The sequence below is a fragment of the Geotrypetes seraphini genome, chromosome 14 (assembly GCF_902459505.1).
Source record: "Geotrypetes seraphini chromosome 14, aGeoSer1.1, whole genome shotgun sequence".
NCBI lineage: Eukaryota > Metazoa > Chordata > Amphibia > Gymnophiona > Dermophiidae > Geotrypetes > Geotrypetes seraphini.
The window spans coordinates 7,318,469-7,338,284 of record NC_047097.1 but is presented as its reverse complement, the minus strand read 5'-3'; the positions used below and the strand labels follow the sequence as shown (position 1 = coordinate 7,338,284).

At 40.7% G+C, this 19,816-nt stretch overlaps 1 protein-coding gene across 5 annotated transcripts in view; it reads left to right on the top strand.

Annotated features, from left to right (window-relative positions):
* Positions 1 to 19,816, top strand: part of MYO9A (myosin IXA) — a 517,771-nt gene that overhangs the window by 430,404 nt on the left and 67,551 nt on the right. For all 5 annotated transcript variants that reach the window (XM_033919771.1, XM_033919772.1, XM_033919768.1 and 2 more), the window contains 3 exons: positions 4,206 to 4,267; positions 13,181 to 13,373; positions 18,727 to 18,855. In XM_033919771.1, the coding sequence (XP_033775662.1) occupies positions 4,206 to 4,267; positions 13,181 to 13,373; positions 18,727 to 18,855 (384 nt within the window). The remainder of the gene's footprint in view (positions 1 to 4,205; positions 4,268 to 13,180; positions 13,374 to 18,726; positions 18,856 to 19,816) is intronic.

Here is a 19,816-nt window from a genome sequence, read left to right as displayed (position 1 = left end):
GGGCCCTTCTACTGCCCTGATTTGCTCTGCCGCGTCTCTGATGATGTCATCAGGGACGTGCCAGAGTAAATCAGGGCAGTAGAAGGGCCCGAAGCAGCATGTGGAGACTGATGCAAGCGCTGCTGGAATCACCACCTTTGTAGTCCGGACCACGGGAAGGGAAAGGGGGGGGGGGGTAGAGGAAACGCTAATGCTGCTGCACAGGGAACTGGTTGGGGGGGGAGGGAAATGGAGGGGGATGGAATGCTGCTTTGGACAGACAGACAGAGAGAGGAAGGGAAACACAAAGAAAATAAGAAAGACACAGGGGCAGGTGCACAGGGAACTGGTGTGGGGGGGAGGGGGATGGAATGCTGCTTTGGACAGACAGACAGAGAGAGGAAGGGAAATACAAAGAAAATAAGAAAGACACAGGGGCAGGTGCACAGGGAACTGGTGTGGGGGGAGGGAAATGGAGGGGGATGGAATGCTGCTTTGGACAGACAGACAGAGGGAGGAAGGGAAACAGAAAGGAAAGAAGAAAGACACAGGGTCAGGGAGATACACAGAAAGACAGACAGGCAAAGGGGCCAGGGACAGAGACAGACAGAAAGGACAGCGGGAGCCGCGTCAGGAGGGGTGCGGGATGTGGCAGTGGGAACTTTTCCAATGGGTGCAACTGGGCAGCTGTCGGGAACCTCTGATCAGGGGCAGAGCAAGGTAAGAGTATCATAGGGATAAGAAGGAGGAGGAAGGATAAAAAAGGAAGGATGCCTACTGCTGGACAGGGAGAGAAGGAAAGGGATGCTGATGGACAGGGGAGGTTAAGAAAAAGGAACGGAGGACTAATGTTGGACAGGGGGAGAAGGAAAGAGGTGCTGCTGGACAGGGGGGAGGTAAAACAAAGGGACAAGGGCTGCTGCTGCATAAGGAGAGCAGTGAAGGGGTGGTGGTGGACACAGTGGAGGTAAAAGGAAGGGAAAATGGACAGGGGGAGCAGGCAAGGGGTGGTGATGGACAGCCAAGGAAAAAGAAAGGCAGAAAGAAAGAAAGCGGCTAAGGAGAGAGAGAGAAAGAAAGACAGACACACACACACACATATGTTCTAGCACCCGTTAATGTAACGGGCTTAAAGACTAGTTCCATATAATCCAGTCAGAGCTTTAAGATCAAATGAACAAAATTTATTAACTATCCCTTCAAGTTCAAGTTCAATTTTATTTGATGAATCGCCTATAATAATTTCTAAGCGATGTACAATTAAAATATCATATATGATAACAGATAGTGTTAACAACAAAACTTCTTAACAAATTTTTGAAAGACAAAAATTTATGACATACAATGTTAGAACTGTAAGGAGTTACTTCACAAACTAGATACATTAGGGAAAGAAAGGGAAAAAGTTACAATTTTCTCAGTCTCAAATGGAAGAAACATTAAAGGTACACACATAAGGAAGGGGCAAAAATAAGATTAGGAGATTAAAAATTGAGCTTGAAAAACAAGAAATATATAAATAGAGTATAAAATTATAAACACAAGATGACAGTTTATTTTTTCAGTAACTGCACCACAGACTTGGAACGCTCTTCCAATTTATTTACGAAAGGAGCAGGATCTGGGAAGATTCAAAAGTAATTTAAAAACATTTCTTTTTAAAGATGCCTTTGATATTTAATTTTTTAATACCCAGGTCATTGATTTTATTCTATTAATATGCTTTTATTTCTTTCCCTCGTGTACCTTTCCTTTTTTTGTTCTGCTTTTCTATATTAAACACCCCTTTTTACCTTATGTTATGAATATGATGAGTTAATTTTTAACCTTATTGTATTGTTCAAAGTTTGTATTGTATTGTATTGTTTCCCTTTGAATGTATTTTAAATTGTTCATCGCTTAGAACTATGATTAAGCGATTAATCAAAAGAATTAATAAACTTGAAACTTTTAACTTGAATCAGGGGTCTCTCTCCTTACAGGATTGGCTCTTCATCTTGTTAGTGCTGCTGGTGCTTCAGATTCTCTGTATCTTAGGTTGAGTTTCACAGTATCTACTTTACTACCCCTGTATGATATTGGCAGGGTCTTTCTGTTTCACAGTATCACCTGTGTTTCAGCATCACAATATCTGATGGAATTCAGCTTTTTAGTGTCACATATGCTTGTGTTTCACCGTACTAGCTGTTTTCACCTTTCAGTATCTTCATTTTTTCAACATATTCTTTACTTTGTTGCTAACATAAGAATTGCTGCTGCTGCTGGGTCAGATCAGCGGTCCATCCTGCCCAGCAGTTTGCTCACGCGGCAGACCTCAGGTCAAAGACCAGTGCTCTAAATGAGTCCAGCCTCACCTGCGTACGTTCCAATTTAGCAGGAACTTGTCCAACTTTGTCTTGAATCCCTGGAGGGTGTTTTCCCCTACAACAGCCTCAGAAAGAGCGTTCCAGTTTTCTACCACTCTCTGGGTGAAGAAGAACTTCCTTACATTTGTACGGAATCGATTCCCTTTTAATTTTAGAGAATGCCCTCTCGTTCTCCCTACCTTGGAGAGGGTGAACAATCTGTCTTTATCTACTAAGTCTATTCCCTTCAGTATCTTGAATGTTTCGATCATGTCCCTTCTCAGTCTCCTCTTTTCAAGGGAGAAGAGGCCTAGTTTCTCCAATCTCTCACTGTACGGCAACTCCTCCAGCCCCTTAACCATTTTAGTCGCTCTTCTTTGCTCCCTTTCGAGTAGTACCGTGTCCTCCTTCAAGTACGGCGACCAGTGCTGGACACAATACTCCAGGTGAGGGCGCACCATGGCTTGGTACAGCAGCATGATAACCTTCACCGATCTGTTCGTGACCCCCTTCTTTATCATTCCTAGCTTCAATCTTATTTGCCCACTGTATATCAGCTGTACAGTCTCAGCATTCAGCTTAGCTCTCGCTGCTGTGCTTCAGGCTGACAATCTTAGCCATACTACTTTGCAGTGTCACTGGCATTTAGCTCTCATTCTGTGCTTTCCTTTCACCTCTCAAAATCTGCTGCACTTTTGCCTTTCAGTATATACAGTGCTGCAATCTCTTGGTGTAAATAGTATTCCTCCTTTAATTTATTTTATAATGCCTAAAGTTTCCTTATACTTTGAGTTGAACATTTGGAGTTACAGGCATAAACTCCTACCCTATTGTGAACTGCTTTGCTACATTCCACATGTTCTGGACTGATTAGGGATGCTAAGGAAGGAAAAATTGGCTTACCTGATAATTTTTGCTCCTTTAATCCCAATAGATCAGTCCAGGAACCCGCCCTTCTGTTTTTACAATGGGTTTTGTTTTATTATTGCATCAGATCTATTTAGTTTAAAGAGCACATTCTTCCCAGCAGGGTTTTAGAGGCTTCTTATCTTCATCAAGTCTTCTATGTCAAAAAAGAAAAGGATTGATGATCATCCACAGGTTGACATGGAATTGGTCTGGTCAGGTCCTCAATCTGAGGGGGGCCTTATCTATGGGTTCTGATCAACAGACTTCAGTATCTACTGCTTTAGGTGAAGAATTGTACATCACTTCAGTTCAAGTTCTTATGCATCAGTTACTTAATGTCATGTTAATGGACTATGATAGTTCCTGCTTAAAATGGTCAAGTCTGTATCAGTCTTCTTCAGTAGTTTCTGCCTTGTTCGGAGATCTGTGAGCCAAATAGTATTGCTAGTGTCTTAGTTTAAGTATTTCTTGATTATAATGCATGCTGTGGACTCCATATAAGAGCATGATTGCTTTATCATTTGAAATAGCTGTGAGTGTGTGGTGCAGGAGTTAAAGCTACAGCCTTAGAACCCTGAGGCTGTGGGTTCAAATCCCTTGCTGCTTTTTTGACCCTGGGCAAGTCACTTAATCCCCTCATTTTCCCTGGTACACTAGATAGAGTTTGAGCCCACCGGGACAGATAGGGAAATATGATAAAGTACCTGAATGTAAACCACTTAGGATATAAGTGGTATATAAGTAATTAAATAAATAAATAAATACTGAGTGTTCAAGGGTTGCATACAAATCATAAAGAACTACTTTTGTCTCCATCCACTGGTCAATGGGCATAACTCACAAGTTCTGGACTGATCTGTTGGAACTAAAGGAAAAAAATTATCAGGTAAGCCATCATTTTTCCCTTAAACTCTGCAATACAAGTTCCCAGAATTGATGTATAAATCACAGTCATAATATTCTGTCTTTCAGTGTGCAAGTATGCGTGCCACAGGAGGTGCTGTCTAAAAACCACCATCAAATGCTCCAAAAAGGTAATCTTCATACATGAGAGCATAGCTACCTTGTTTTATAAAACTGTGTTCACGTTTATTTTAAAGGAGAAACTTCTCAATGATTAAGTTATAATTATTAATAGGCTACAATGATACATTTATTATATGGTATAGTAAAGAGGTGGATCAAATAGTTAATTTGTTGGATTAGCTGAGTTCATCATGCTCCGTTTTGTACAGTTCCAAGGAAAGGAATTGACCATTCAACTTGCTAAAGTGGTGAAAATTTAGAATAATAGAAGAAACTGGCTATGTCACTGCTTCTAGGCAGAACTTATTTAGGGAAAGAGATTGGGACTTATATACTGCCTTTTTATAGTTTTACAGCCACATTCAAAATGGTTTACATGCAGATACTTCAAGCATTTCTCCTGTCTATCTAATTTACCTGGGGCAGTGGAGGATGAAGTGATTTACCCAGGGTCTGAACCCTGAGGTTGTAGCTCTAACCACTACAGCACACTCTCCTCCTCTGTCATCTCTGACAAATATACTATTTACCTAACATGATCTTAAAATAACTATGAAGTGTCTGTTATATATCTGAACTATTTTATTGCAGTGCTTGACTATCCTTGTAGGTAGTTTTTAATAGATTGACCTAAATTTTCCTTTCTGTAATTTACCCTCCTTTATTTCTTTCCTTTCATCAATGGAGAAGACTAACCAGTACCTTTTCTTACTCTCTGTGTATTTGAAAACTGCTTTAATTCACCCCTCTTGGTTTAATCAGTTTATTCTTACAGGCCTATTTAGCACTCTAATCGTTTTTCTGTTACATAAACATAGGACTGTCTGTACCTTAAGTGATCAATCCGTGCTCACGAACTGCTTACAGAAGGGTGTCATTCATATCTTTCAGCTCCTACTAATGCTACTACCTATCATTTCTGTAGTGCTACTAGACATGCACAGTGCTGTACATCAAAACAAAGTTCTTCCTCCTTCACTAGTTAAGTATAGTGCCCTTTTCAGTTTTTCCTTCTGCAGGCGAAGTGAGAAGTTGTATTCTGATCTGCTCTGTTCGGTTTTTATTATTTTGGGGTATTTTCTTCCATTTTTTGGAGAATTTGATATCAGAGAACCCCATTTTGGGGGCCACTCTGCCTGGGAGAGGATGCAGACTATGTAAGGGCAAGCTGAAACTCATAGGGCAACCCCCAGGTGTACCTGTTGAGCCAGTCTGCTTTGTGCTTCTCTGAGGTTCGGGGTCTATTACCCTGGGAGCCAGCTTGAGCACAGGCTGTAGGCTCCCAGTGTGAATTCATTTGGGTTTCATGGAGCCGGCTGCATTTTAATCTCCCCCCGTCGCGCTGCAAGGATCTGTAGGGTTGGAGTCCTCAGTCAGCATTTATCTTACTGTCAGCCTAAAGATCTCCAAAAACATTGTTAATTACTTTACATGTCTTATATTAATACATCCCAGTAACATACATAGTAACATAGTAAATGGTGACAGATAAGGACCTGCATAGTCTATCTAGTCTGCCCAGTAAGGTGGCTAGACTTGTACCTGTCGCTCCATGCAGGTTAAACCCCTCTAGACCTTGTTTCTGTCTCACTAGTTCCAATAGACGTCTATTAACCTCTCTGGGAAAAAAAAAGTACTGATATTGTTCTTAAGTCTACCTCCCTGCAACTTCAATTCATGCCCTCTAGTTCTAACTCTTCCCAACCTTCAAAAAAAATTGTTTGTATTTTAATAGCTTTCAAGTATTTAAACATCTATATCGTATCTCCCCTGACCTTCCATTTCTCTCAGGTATACATTTTCAGGTCTTTATGTCTCGTATATCTTACAATGCAAATCCCATATCATTTTTATTGCTTTCCTTTGACAGCTTCATTTTTTTTCCTGTCCTTAGCAAGATTCAGCCTCTAAAACTTGACACAATACTTCCAATGGGGCCTCATCAATGACTGGTACAGGGGCATTAACACCTCTTCTCTTGTGCTGATTATGTTTCTCTCTATGCAGCTCAGCACCCTTTTGGATTTTGTCACTGTCTTGTCATATTGTTTCACCACCTTAAAAACCTTAGGCACTATCACACCCAATGTCCTTGTCCCAGTCCGTGACTTGTCAGCTTCTCACACCTTAAGTACAACTCCTTTGGATTTCTACACCTCGAGTGCATTACTCTGCATTTCTTTGCATTAAATTGCAACTGCCAAACATTAGACAATTCTTCAATGTTTTTACAGATCATTTCTCATGTTGTTTTCTCCCTCTGGAGGTTCACTCTGTTGTAAAGTGTCATCTGCAAAAAGGCAAATGTTTCCTTCTAACCCTTCAGCAATAGACCTCACAAATATATTGTATAGAATTAGCCCCAGTACTCGCCTTTTTTTCCTCTGAATGAATTCCATTTATCGACACCCTCTGTCGTCTGTCAATCAACCATTTTCTAATTCTGTTCACCTTGGATTCTAACTTCAGTCTCCTCAGTTTATTCTTGAGCCTCCTATGGGGAATTGTATCAAAGGCTGTGCTGAAATCTAAGTGGACTAGATGCAGCTCATGTCCTCAATCCAGTTCTTTAATCAGCTGGTCAAAGAAATTAAGCAGATTCATTTGGGCATGATCCATGAACACTGAATAGAAGTATTTGTTTAGCATGACACTTTTTCCTCATGCTTTTCCACATAGCCCCAAATCTCGCATCCACTTTAGAGTCTAGAAAGTTTACTATCCTTTCCTTCAACAGCACCTCCATTATTTTTCTAACCATTGAAGTAAGATTTACTAACTTGTAATTTCCCACTTCTCTGTCACTATTTTTGTGAGAAGGGACCACATCTTCTCTCCTCTGATTCAATGGAATCTCTTCCTCTCCAAGTATTTATTGAACAAGTTTTTAAGAGGCCCCACCAGAACCTCTCTGAACTCTAGCAATATTCTGGGACATATCTCACCCAGCCCCATAGATTTTTCTTCCCTGAAAGGTGCAATATTTACTCCATTCCTATATATATATATATACTAGTCTTTAAGCCCGTTACATTAACGGGTGCTAGAACATATGTGTGTGTGTCTGTCTTTATTTCTTTCTCTCTCTCTCCTTAGCCGCTTTTTTTCTTTCTGCCTTTCTTTTTCCTTGGCTGTCCATCACCACCCCTTGCCTGCTCCCCCTGTCCATTTTCCCTTCCTTTTACCTCTCCTGTGTCCACCACCACCCCTTCATTGCTCTCCTTATGCAGCAGCAGCCCTTGTCCCTTTGTTTTACCTCCCCCCTGTCCAGCAGCACCTCTTTCCTTCTCCCCCTGTCCAACATTAGTCCTCCGTTCCTTTTCTTCAACCCCCTGCCCATCAGCATCTCTTTCGTTCTCCCCCTGTCCAACGGGTGCTAGAGTAGACGACTGTTTTTTTTTTCCTTTCTCTCTCTGTGCTTGGATGCTGTCTGTCTGTCTGTCATTCTTTCTGTCTGTGGCTCTGTCTTGCGCCCTGCCTGCCTGTATTTCTCCATTGCGCCATGCCTGCCTATCTCTCTGTGGCCCCCTTCTCTTCCCCGGCATGATTGTTGTGTGTCCCCAGCACACCCTTACCCCCAAAGCAGCCCCGTTTCCCAATGCCCCTGCCCCCATTTGTGCCATGCCTGCCTGCTCCGTGGCCCCCTTCTGTTTCCCCCCTATGATTGCTGTCTGGCCCAGCAAACCCCTCACCCCAAAGCAGCCCCCTTTCCCTCTCCCCTTGTTGAGCCATGGCTGCCTGCTCTGTGATCCCCTGCCCATGTGTACCCCCAGCACACCCATACCCCCAAAGCAGCCCTTTTCCCTCTCCCCCTGCTTGCCTGCCATGCCTGCCTGCTCCCTGTGCATCAGCATCAGCATTTCCCTCCCCCTCACCTGTTCCTTCGTAGCAGCATGGAGATAAAACGGCTCCCTTAGTTCTTTGCTGGATTTTTTTTTAAGTTTAAAGATGCCTACGCGGCTCCTCTCACGATCCGGCCTGCGTCGGAAGCCTTCTCTGACACAGGCCGGGATCGTGAGAGGAGCCACGGTGGCAGTTTTAAACTTAAAAAAAAATCCAGCGAAGAACTAAGGGAGCCGTTTTCAAAGCCTCCGCCACGCCCTCTCATGAGCTGCAAGATGATCGGAAGATGAGAGAGTAGCCGCGGCGGCGGCAGATTTGAAATGAAAATAATTTATGCGGCCAGCAGGCTCCCTCGAAACCCTCCTCCCCCCCCCCCTTTCCCTTCCCGCGGTCCGTCTGGCTGCGGTGCGGCCTGTTGAGGCGATCGGCTGGTGACGTATTAGCGCGCATGCACACTCCTTCGGCCACAGACCTACACGCACGGAACACGCAAATAGCAATGCGCATGCGCGGCTAGCTCTTTATTATATTAGATATATATATATATATATACCTTTGTCAACTAACTATGATCCTTCTATGAACACCGAACAGCAGTATTTGTTTAGCATGTCCACTTTTTCCTCATCCCTTTCCATAAAGTAGTTTTTAGCATCTTTCAATCTTGCAGGTTTTTTTCTAGCATTCCTCCATTCCCCAACATATCTGAAAAAGTCATCACCTATTTTTACATCTCTAGCCATATTTTCTTCCACCTATGCTTTTTGATATCCATGTTTCTTTCTTTGCTTCTTTGAATTTATTGTGGTATTCTTTTCTGTATTCTTCTTGCGCTTTTCTATGTTTCATGAATGCTACCTCTTTTCCCTTTGTTTTTATCATCCATCTATTTGGAGAACCATATTAATTTAAATTTCCTTTTGCTTTTAACTAAAGTCCTTTCTCATTATTTGCACATTCCTGATGCATGGTTTCATGTATCCTTGGTTGCACCAGTTGCTATCAACAGTGGCGTACCAAGGGGGAAGTGGTCTACCCCGGGTGCAGACCACCTCGAGTGCAGACCTTAAGGGGGTGCTCCCGGGGTCGGCGTCATGGTCCAGGAACTCACTACTCTACCGACATCGGGCCTTCCTCTCTGCTGGGTCCTGCCTTCACGGAAGAAGGCCTGACACCGGCAGAGCAATGAGTTAAGGCTGCCAACAATGAAAGAATGTTCTTAAGGCCCCGCTGGGGCCTTCCCTCTGCTGAGTCACTGATCATGTCACTAATGATGCAGCAGAGAGAAGCCCTAGCAGAAAAGGCCACAAAAATCTCATGGTGGGATGGGGTCACTCGGGTCCAGAGGTTCTACACAGGGGGATGGGAAGGAAGGATGAAAAACTGCTACAAAGGGAGATAGGAGGAAGGGATGAAAAGCTACTTCACAGTGGGATAAGATGGAGGGATAGAAAGCTGCTGCACATGGGAGAGAGGAAGAATTGTTGGACATGGGCTGGAGAAGAGGAAGGGAGATGCAGCAAAGAGATAGAAAGAGGTGTGAGGGGAGGGAGACAGGCATGGAGAAGAGAGAAGGAGAAATGTTGAACATAGAGTGGAGGGCAGGGAGAGATGGTGCAAGGGGCTCCCAGGGTAATAGACCCCCGAACCTCAGAGAAGCACAAAGCAGACTGGCTCAACAGGTACACCTGGGGGTTGCCCTATGAGTTTCAGCTTGCCCTTACAGAGTCTGCATCCTCTCCCAGGCAGAGTGGCCCCAAAAATGGGGTTCGCTGATAATGGAGGGGAGGAAAAGAGAGATGCTGCATGGAGGGGGAATAGAGAGGTTTGACCCAGGGCACAAGGCAGAGAGAGAGAGAGAGATGGTAGACAGTGGGAAAGAAACAAAAATGTTGGATATGGCAGTGGAAGGAAAGGTACAGAGATGGAAGATGGATAGTGAGCACATAGAAAGAAGGAAATGTTAAATGGACAGGAGACCCTGGCGAGCAAGTTAACAGAAGACAAACAGAAACCAGAGCCTGGGACTAACATGATTTGAATAATAAAATAACCAGACAACAAAAGGTAGAAAATAATTTTATTTTCTATGTTGTGATTACAGTATGTCAGATTTGAAATGTATATCCTGCCAGAGCTGGTGTTAGACAGCAAGCATGAGCTAGGACCTTAAAGAGAGAGGAAAAGTCTTTTTTATTTATTTTGTTTACACCAGAGTGTTGGCATTGGGTTGGAGAGGTTTAAGCACTGTGAATGTTAAACTGTAATCCATTGTGAGCTCTCTGGGGAGGACAGGATATATAAATAAATAGAATAATTTTTTTTATATGGGGAAGGTGTTAAAAAATGATCGACCCTGGGTGTCGGATACCCTAGGCTCACCACCGGCTACCAATATTCCTTATTCGTGGCATGGTGTTCACCTATTTGCAGACCAGCTTTTAAAAAAAAACAGGGGAGTTTGCTTTCACTTTCATCTTGCGGTCAGACATTTGCTTTCAGATATGGCCCCCAAGTGTCTGGTGAGTGAATTACAGGTACTCTAAGTTCTGTCCTGCAGAAACCTATCCCAGTTTTCCCAATAGGATCCAATATTCACTTTTCGCAGTTTGGAGGCATAACATGTACTGTTGGAACCTAATCTCCATTTTCCCATGTTTCGTTATTCACAGTTTCACAGTTCGTGAACATTTTTGAGAACTATACTACTATGAATAACGAGAACAGACTGTACTTTCCTTACATAAAGAGCTGTTGCCATTTTTATAGCTTCTGTAGCTTGGACTACTGTCATTCCACCTCTTCTGTCCTCTCATCCTGACATCTCTTTCTTCAGGTATTTCCCCATTCTGCTAAAGTCAGAATGTTTGAAATCCAGGACTTTGAGTTTTGTATGTCTACTGTGTACTTTCATATCAAACCGCACAGTGTGATAATCAGTACTGCTCAGATGGGCACACACTTGGATTTTAGACACTGTTTCTCCATTTCTGAGTACTAGATCAAGCGATCACCATTTGTCTGAGCAGAGCACCTTGAAAGGCATCCATCTTGCAGATGGAAACCCCTAGCAGCAGCACCTCCCCTTTCATTTCCAACTTTTGAAGATCTATGATCTGATCTTTGTCCAGATTGTTTGTGTTGAAGGTCTGTACATGACACCTGTGTGGACAGAAGTTCCATCTTCTCTTTCTAAGGTGATCCGTATTGCTTACTCCTCCCCCTTGCATCCCCTTCAGTCTGTCCCTGTTCCCTCTCCACCACCATATCTAACATTTCTCCCTTTCATCCTTCTCTTCCCCATGCATCTCTACCTCACACCTTTCTCTCTCCCTCTCTGTCTCTTTATGCCCAATTTTCCTCTTTCTTCCTTTCCCCATGTGCACCATCTCTTTCCCTCTCACTCACACACCTATGCCCAATAATTCACCCTTTCTATTCCCTCCCTCCTTCCTGTGTGCCAGGTTAGTGCCTCCTTCCTCCCTCCCTTGTGTGCCAATTCATGCCTCATCCCTTCTTTCTGTGTCCTGAGTTCGTGCCCCCCTCCCTGACTTCCAAGTTTCCAAGTTTATTTGTAATTTGATATACCGACCATCCTCGTGTCTGGTTGGTTTACAATATTAAAAATATAAAAATTAAAAATAAATGGGAGGGGGTAGAATCAAAGACATTGATATAACTGGATACGAAAGGAATTTGGGGTGGGGGAGATTAATAATTACATTGTGAAAATAAAAGTAAGAGGTATGAAGGGAAGGGGGAATACAGTAAGGAAAGGGGGGGTCGCTTTGTTGAAGTGGTTCATGTGATAAGTATGCTGCAATTAAAAAGAGAAGGAATTTTATCTTGTGCTTTGGAATGCGTCTTGGAACAAAAAGGTTTTGAGATTAGTTTTAAATTTAGCGAGAGAATTTTCATGGCGGAGATGAGATGGCATGGCATTCCCAAAGTGTCCCATTCTTAGTATATGGGAAGCAAAATTTAAATATCTGTGCCATATCAGTGCCTCAGTGTAGAGTTACGCTTCCCTTATTTTATTCTTATTTGTAATACAGAATGGTTTCTTGGTTTTATATTATGCTTTGGTTTCCTGGTTTTATTCTTTCTGTGAGTTTCCCATTTGATCGTTGGGTAATTAAAAAGCACCCAATTTTCTCAACCTCACATAGAAAATGATGGCAGATAAAGACCTGAACAGTCCATCCAGTCTGCCCATAAGTTATACCCATTTTAAAAATCCATAATTAGATTAACTTGTCTCTTTGATATTTCTGGACCATAGACTATAAAGTCTGGTATTGTCCTAGGTTCCAAATGCTGAAGTTGCCGCCCAAGCTCACTCTAGCCTATCCAACCAGATATCTACCGTAAAGTCTGGCCAGTAACATTCTCATGTTCCATATTAGTGGAATTCACATTGATGCCCTCCCCAGCCCATCCTACACCAAATCACCATATATGGAATACAGATCATGCAGGTCTGTCCAATACCAGCCTTAGTTCTTTAATTTATATCCTTCGCATTCTAATTAGAGATTCTCTATTTTTATCCCATGCTTTTTTGAATTCCATCACCGTTTTCCTCTCCACTTGTTGTTTTATTATGTATAGTGTTAGTTCTTTCTTTGAACACTTTTTTGGTTTTCCTTTTTTAGGAACAAGCAGATCTCCTATAATTTCTTTTTCCTTTACTTGTTCCCCCTTGGCATCTTAATCTTCAGTTTCTTTTCTTTGAAGTTTATATTATTTAGTTTATGATGTTCCCATTGTTTTTCTTTACTCTCTAGAAACCTGTTCCTTGCAGCTTTACTTAGTTATCTCTTCCTACTTGTAATCCACCCAGCAAGGTGTTTATCTTATAGCCTTCTTATTAACATAGAGGCTTTTACTTTTTTATATCTGTGAGTTTTGTCTGTGTGTATTGACTAGATTGTAAGTTCCAAGGAGCAAAGACTCTGCTGCACTGTGTGCATCTGGTGTGCACTGTGTATATGATGACAATAATAATAAATAAAGTAAATGCATTCACTTTTACTGACTCTTAAGAATTAACTTTTTTTTTTTTTTTGCTCCAACAGTACGATCCAGAACTTTCTTCTAGGCAGTTTTGTGTTGAGCTTTCTCGACTAACCAATGAGGAGCGAGCAGTGCCAATGTTGGTGGAAAAGCTGATCAACTATATTGAAATGCATGGGCTTTATACTGAAGGGATCTACAGAAAGTCTGGCTCCACCAATAAGATAAAAGAGCTGAGGCAGGCAATTGACACAGGTAGAAGATGGGTTTCTCGTTTTGTTGTCCCCAGAAAGAAAATGTGCTTTTGCTAAAGGAAATGCAGTTACCTTCTATTTAATGAGCAATATGGATTTTTGAGTAAATGTTGTACATCACTGCATACAGCATCCCATATGGTATTAATGATTCACCATGGTGCCATAGAATAGATTAGAACTGGTTCAAGGGTATCTGATACCCTAGATAAACCCTCAGCCATACACCCCCTCCAAGTAAACCAGCATCTCCCCTTCCCTTACATACTCTCATCTGATAATCAAGCATTTCCCTTTCTCTTCCCTATTCCACCCATGTGTCCAGCATCTCCCCTTCCTTACCGCCTCCGTTCCAACATCGCCCCTTCCTTTCTTACCACTCTCAAGATGGTCAGCATCAAGCCTTCCCTTCCCTAACCCTTCCCCCTCCAAATTGTGTAGCATCTCATCTCCCTTTCCCTAGCCACTGCCCATGTATCCTGCTTCTCATTTCACCTAACCTCTCACCATCTCTGTCCAGCATCCTCTTCTCTTTTGCCACTGTAGCTAATACCTACTCTGCCTGATAGCAGAGCCAACCCTGGATTAAATGAATGGGCATATACCAGGGGTGTCAAAGTCCCTCCTCGAGGGCTGCAATCCAGTCGGATTTTCAGGATTTCCCCAATGAATATGCATGAGATCTATTTGCATGCACTGCTTTCATTGTATGCTAATAGATCTCATGCATATTCATTGGAGAAATCCTGAAAACCTGACTAAATTGCAGCCCTTGAGAAGGGACTTTGACACCCCTTGCATATACACTTTCAGGTTGTTTTGATATTCTTTCCTATTGATATAACGTGGGACTCATTTTCAAAAGAGAAAAGCATCCAAAAAGTGCCATTTGGACTTTTTGTTTGCGAAAACATCCAAATTTCCATTTTTGAAACACAGTTTTAGACAATTTTCTATGCTGTTTTTCTGCACTGAGTCTAAATCTCAAGGGTGTGTGTTTTGGGCATGATTAGAGTGGACTTATGATTTTTACATTTTTCTGTAATAATGGAACATTGCAGAAAATGTCCAGGGCAAGATGTTTGAGGCTAGACCTATTTCAGTAATGAATAAGTACCATAAATGTGGCCAAACAGACCAAATCTCTACTAGGTGCATGAAGGCATCACTCCATTACTCTCCTAGTGGTCACTGACCATTCCCACCACCCAAAGATGTGAATGAAACAGTTCACACCAGCCTGTATGACAGCTTCAGATGTTATGGCCAGTCTCTGGAGTAGCCTAGTGATTGGTGCAGTGGACTGCAGAGAAGGGGGCCCAGGTCCGTATCTCACTCTAGACTACTAAACGTGGTGGAAACTGAGCATACCAAAACCTTCTGTACTGACACATAGGTGACAACTGCAGGCATAAGGGCTATTGGGGAGGTATATAGTTGGGTACAGTAGGTTGTGGGTGAATTTTGGAGGGCTTACCATACAATGTAAAGGGGTTATGGTGAGATCTTTTATGCAAAGTTCAATGCAGTGCCTCCTAGGTTGCCCCACTGTTCTGCTGGGATGTCTGCATGGCCAGTCTGATAGAATGCTGGCCCTTCCTACATCCCATTGACTGTTTTTTGTACATTTTTCATTTGACCTTTCTTTTTTCAAAAATGATTCAAAAAGAAAAACTCAATGAGGGCATTTTTGAAACAAAAAGATAGACGCTATTCTGTTTTGAAAGTGGTCATTTTTCTTACTAGATTTTTGTACGTTTTCTGCAAAACATCTAAACTCAGATTTATATGTCATATCGAAGGCTGGGTAGAGTAGAGTAGCGTAGAGTGGTGGAAATCTGGAACGCTCTTCCAGAGGCTGTTATAGGGGAAAGCACCCTTCAGGGATTCAAGAAAAGGTTGGATAAGTTCCTGCTGGAACAGAACATACACAGATAAGGCTCAAATAGGCACTGGTCTTTAACTTAAGGGCCACTGCGTGAGCAGACTGCTGGGCACAATGGACCACTGGTCTAACCCAGCAGTGTCAAATCTTATGTTCTTATGTATATGCATGTATTTTATAAAATGCACATGTATATACATGAAGGGCAGTTCTATAAACTAGGTGTTCACATTTACATGCACATACTTGTATATACAAGTATTTATATATATTGTGTACGTTCTTGTTTAGAATGCTGTCATAGCCCATAACTATGAATATGCCATCTTAACTTACGTAGTAGGAATTTTATAAAATATGTTCGCATACATATGAAGGGCAATTCCATAAACCCAGTGCTCAGATTTAGGTGTGGAAATATTTAGAGTACTAACATATGCACATGCAAATATGAATATTCTTCCTAGGCTCTATTTTATAAATACCCACAGAACTTACAGAATGAGTTATTTTCAGGGGAATGTGCTCAGGGGTAAGGACATAGGCAACACTCCCATTTTTATAGGTAACTTACAGAATATTGAAAGTTATTTGCATCCCTGCCACATTTAGGTGCCTGCACTTTCACCAGCTCTATGGCTGATGTGAATATGGACAGCTAGATGATAGACATGCCAGTACTGGGTTACACTTGTATTCCATAATAGAACCAAAGCTTTTAGGTTTTGCTATGGAATGGTCTAAAGATGCCTAAGTTGAAGCACTCAGTTATAGAATTACCCCCACAAAGGGCAAGTCTTCAAAGATATGCCTATATTTAGATACCTAGAGGATGCCTATTTGGAACCTACTCTGTAAAGAAAAATAGATATCTACATTACTTTATAGACTACTAGCCTAACAAATTGTATATGTGCATATATGTTTAGATGTGATCACTTAAAACAGCCATAGAGCTGGTGTAAAGTCTTGCATCTGAATTTGGGAGATAACACACGTAAAGTTTATTCTATAGGTTATTCATGTAAGTGTATGCCCTGCTAATGTTCCACCTAGACTCTTCCCATGTGAACACCTCCCTGAAAAGTACACATAATTGAAGCTATGCACATACTTAACAGACTAGCACATAGCTGGATCATTGTCATTTATGTGTGTACATGTTCACATACAGTACACCTGCAAATAGCTAGAATTCTGGCATATACTCATGTTCGTAGAATACACACACACTTTCACCTTTTCTGAAGCAAGTGTAAATTTGTGCAAGAGAATTTGCACACTATTAGGGATAGTTATGAGAGCCTATTTATCAGGGCATTTATTCACCTTTTTGCTTTTATAAAGTAAGCTCATTTTAGGCAGTTCTTAAAGGCACCCTTTATGAAATGAGCATCCCCAATCATGTCATCTCTGAAAAGGCAAACTTTTCTTACTAATCCTTCAGCAATATTACTCACAAAAGATATTGAGTAGAATCAACCTTGAGATCAACCCTTGAGGTACTCTACTACTCATCTTGCTTTATTCCAATTGAATTCTCTCACATAAATTTACACTTGCTCTGAAAAAAGTATAAATGTGCTCCATGTATACGAGTATTTTATGGAAAATTAAAATCTATCACAAAATGAGTTTTCAGTGTTAAGGTAATGTAAAGAGAACATGTTACCTCTTAAATTATGCAAAATTAAATTATTATAAATTAATTATCGCTCCCCCTTTTATGAAGCCATGCTAGGCTTTTTTATCACTGACTGCGGCAGTATTATCTCCAACACCCATATTTTTTTAGCACCATGGCCAGCAATAATAAAGCCTAACGCTGCTTCATAAAAGTGTGTGTGGGGGTATATTATTACAAATTATATAAATTTAATTATATATTATAATTATATATAAAGTATACTTAGGGCCTCTTTTATGAAGTCGTTTAGCGCGGGCCGCTACAATAACGGCCCCGAAGCCCATATTGTTAAAACTGCCTTACCAATCATTTTGTTGCTGTAATAAGTCCCAACAAATATATTTGATTTTTCATAGAAATTGTATAGAAATTGTCTTATTACTATATGAAGAATGTGCCCATATCGCTAAAATTGCCTTATCTTCATTTAAAGCCCTTACACCAGGATGTCAAATTCCCTCCTCGAGGGCCGCAATCCAGTCAGGTTTTCAGGATTTCCCCAATGAATATGGATGAGATCTATTAGCATACAATGAAAGCAGTGCATGCAAATAGATCTCATGCATATTCATTGGGGAAATCCTGAAAACCCAACTGGATTACAGCCCTCGAGGAGGGAATTAAATGAAGATAAGGCAATTTTAGCGATATGGGATATGGATGAGATCTATTAGCATACAATGAAAGCAGTGCATGCATATTCATTGGGGAAATCCCGAAAACCCAACTGGATTGCGGCCCTCGAGGAGGGACTTTGACACCTCTGCCTTACACCAACTCTCTTATCACTAACTTAAAATATGTTTGTCATCCTTATTTTGAAGACCTTACTCAAACTATCTTATTATGTATGTAAACTTGTAACTTGTTCTGGGCTCTTTTGAGGATGGGCTAAAACATTGAATAAATAAATCCTTCAGATGTATTCTTATTAAGTTTTCCTAAATGCAAGCACTAAAACTAATAAGGAGTAAAACATACTGGTGACATCTCATAATTATTGTTTGAATATCAGAATTTTAATAGTGCACCATCTTGTAATACTGTATAACTCACAGAATTTTCTGTGTGATATTATATCATGTAATATTGTATGGCCATATGCACTCCATAGCTCATCTAACCATGTCCATCACTACTGAATTTTATTTATTTCGATTTGGATTACGTGATATAGCACTATTTGAAATGAACAACTGACATCATTACCTAATAAATACATTTTTAAAAATGCGGAAAGGGTGTTTTGACTAGACAGTAGGAAAGAAACTGATGGAAAAGAAAAGATTATGCACAGTAGAAATATTTTCCAAATGATAATGAGGTGCAGATACCAAAATATATAAGTAAGGAGTGGGGAAATACTACCCTAACAACCGACACAAAACTCATCCCATAATTTAACTAAGACTTACAGAAAAGTCTTTCGGTTTTAAATTTCCTGTAAGATGTCTCGGAACAGATATGAACAGACCAAGAAGCTACAAGCTGAGTGATTGAGATAGTCCAGCCTTAAGCTTGATAAAGGGAGAATAACCAACTAATTTGCTTTAGAAGATCTGAAGAAACGTAGTGGGCAGTAAAGTATAATTCAGGAATAAAAATGTAATAGTAAACCTATATAGAATAAAGGATGTGCAATAAGAGTTTTGATTTACTTTATTGATGTATTGTGTGGAAATGCTATGTGACCATAAAATTAATGCTACTCCTCAGGCAATGGTGCTAAAATTCTTGTAGCTCATTCCTTCAGATGAATACTTTCCTATCTTCTGCTGATAGATATTGATGCTGTGAATCTTGATGACTACAACATTCATGTTATTGCAAGTGTCTTCAAACAATGGCTAAGAGATCTACCCAATCCCCTTATGACCTTTGAACTCTATGCAGAGTTCCTGCGAGCTATGGGTAAGAAACATTGATAAAATACACAGAAACATTCTAGATCCTTAAATACGTATTTCAGATACATGTGCTATATATGTCCTATCGAAAGCATAAGATGCTATATGTTGTGAGCATACATTTTGTTTTAGGACTTATTTGTTATTAATAGCAGTTAAGTGTTGTAGTTGTCAGTATGGACATAGGGATCAATATTTAAAACTAGTTTCTAGGTATTGTTTAGGACAGTGTTTTTCAACCTTTTTTGGGCAAAGGCACACTTGTTTCATGAAAAAAAATCACGAGGCACACCACCATTAGAAAATGTTAAAAAATTTAACTCTCTGCCTATATTGACTATATATAAAGTAATTCTCTTGAATAGGAATCAAATAAACACAAAGAAAGTATTTTATAACCTACGACTGTTAAATTTTCCTAAAATCTTATCAGTAAACCCGAGAGAGATGATAAAAAGGTACTTCATGGAGATATTTAATATTCCTGAGGAATCATTGCCTCCTCTCACTCGAGTATATTATTTGCCTATGAATGTAAGGGGTCAACATTCGGAGGATAAGAGACAGGAAACACAAGACCTTCAACAAAATTTGACAGCAATTTTGGAAACATCAGATAAAGATTTGGTTAAACCAGCAACTCTTATACTATCTGTGGCATTGTTGCCGGATAAAGATTGGATTTTGAAAATGTTCTTTAGGAACAAGAGTAAGGAGTTTCTGGGTTTGAAAATTCAAATGTTTCCAGATGTTAGTAGAGAAACTCAGAATCGTAGACGTCAGTTTCTTTTGTTGAAAGCAGGAGTTACACAGCTGGGTGGCATTTTCTTTTTACGTTTCCCATGTAAATGTATAGTAAGATATCGAGATAATAAGTATGTGTTTTTTGAGCCATCTCAACTTACAGCTTTTCTGACACTGAAACGTCTGGAAAAAGAGGGTATAACAACAACTACCACAATAAC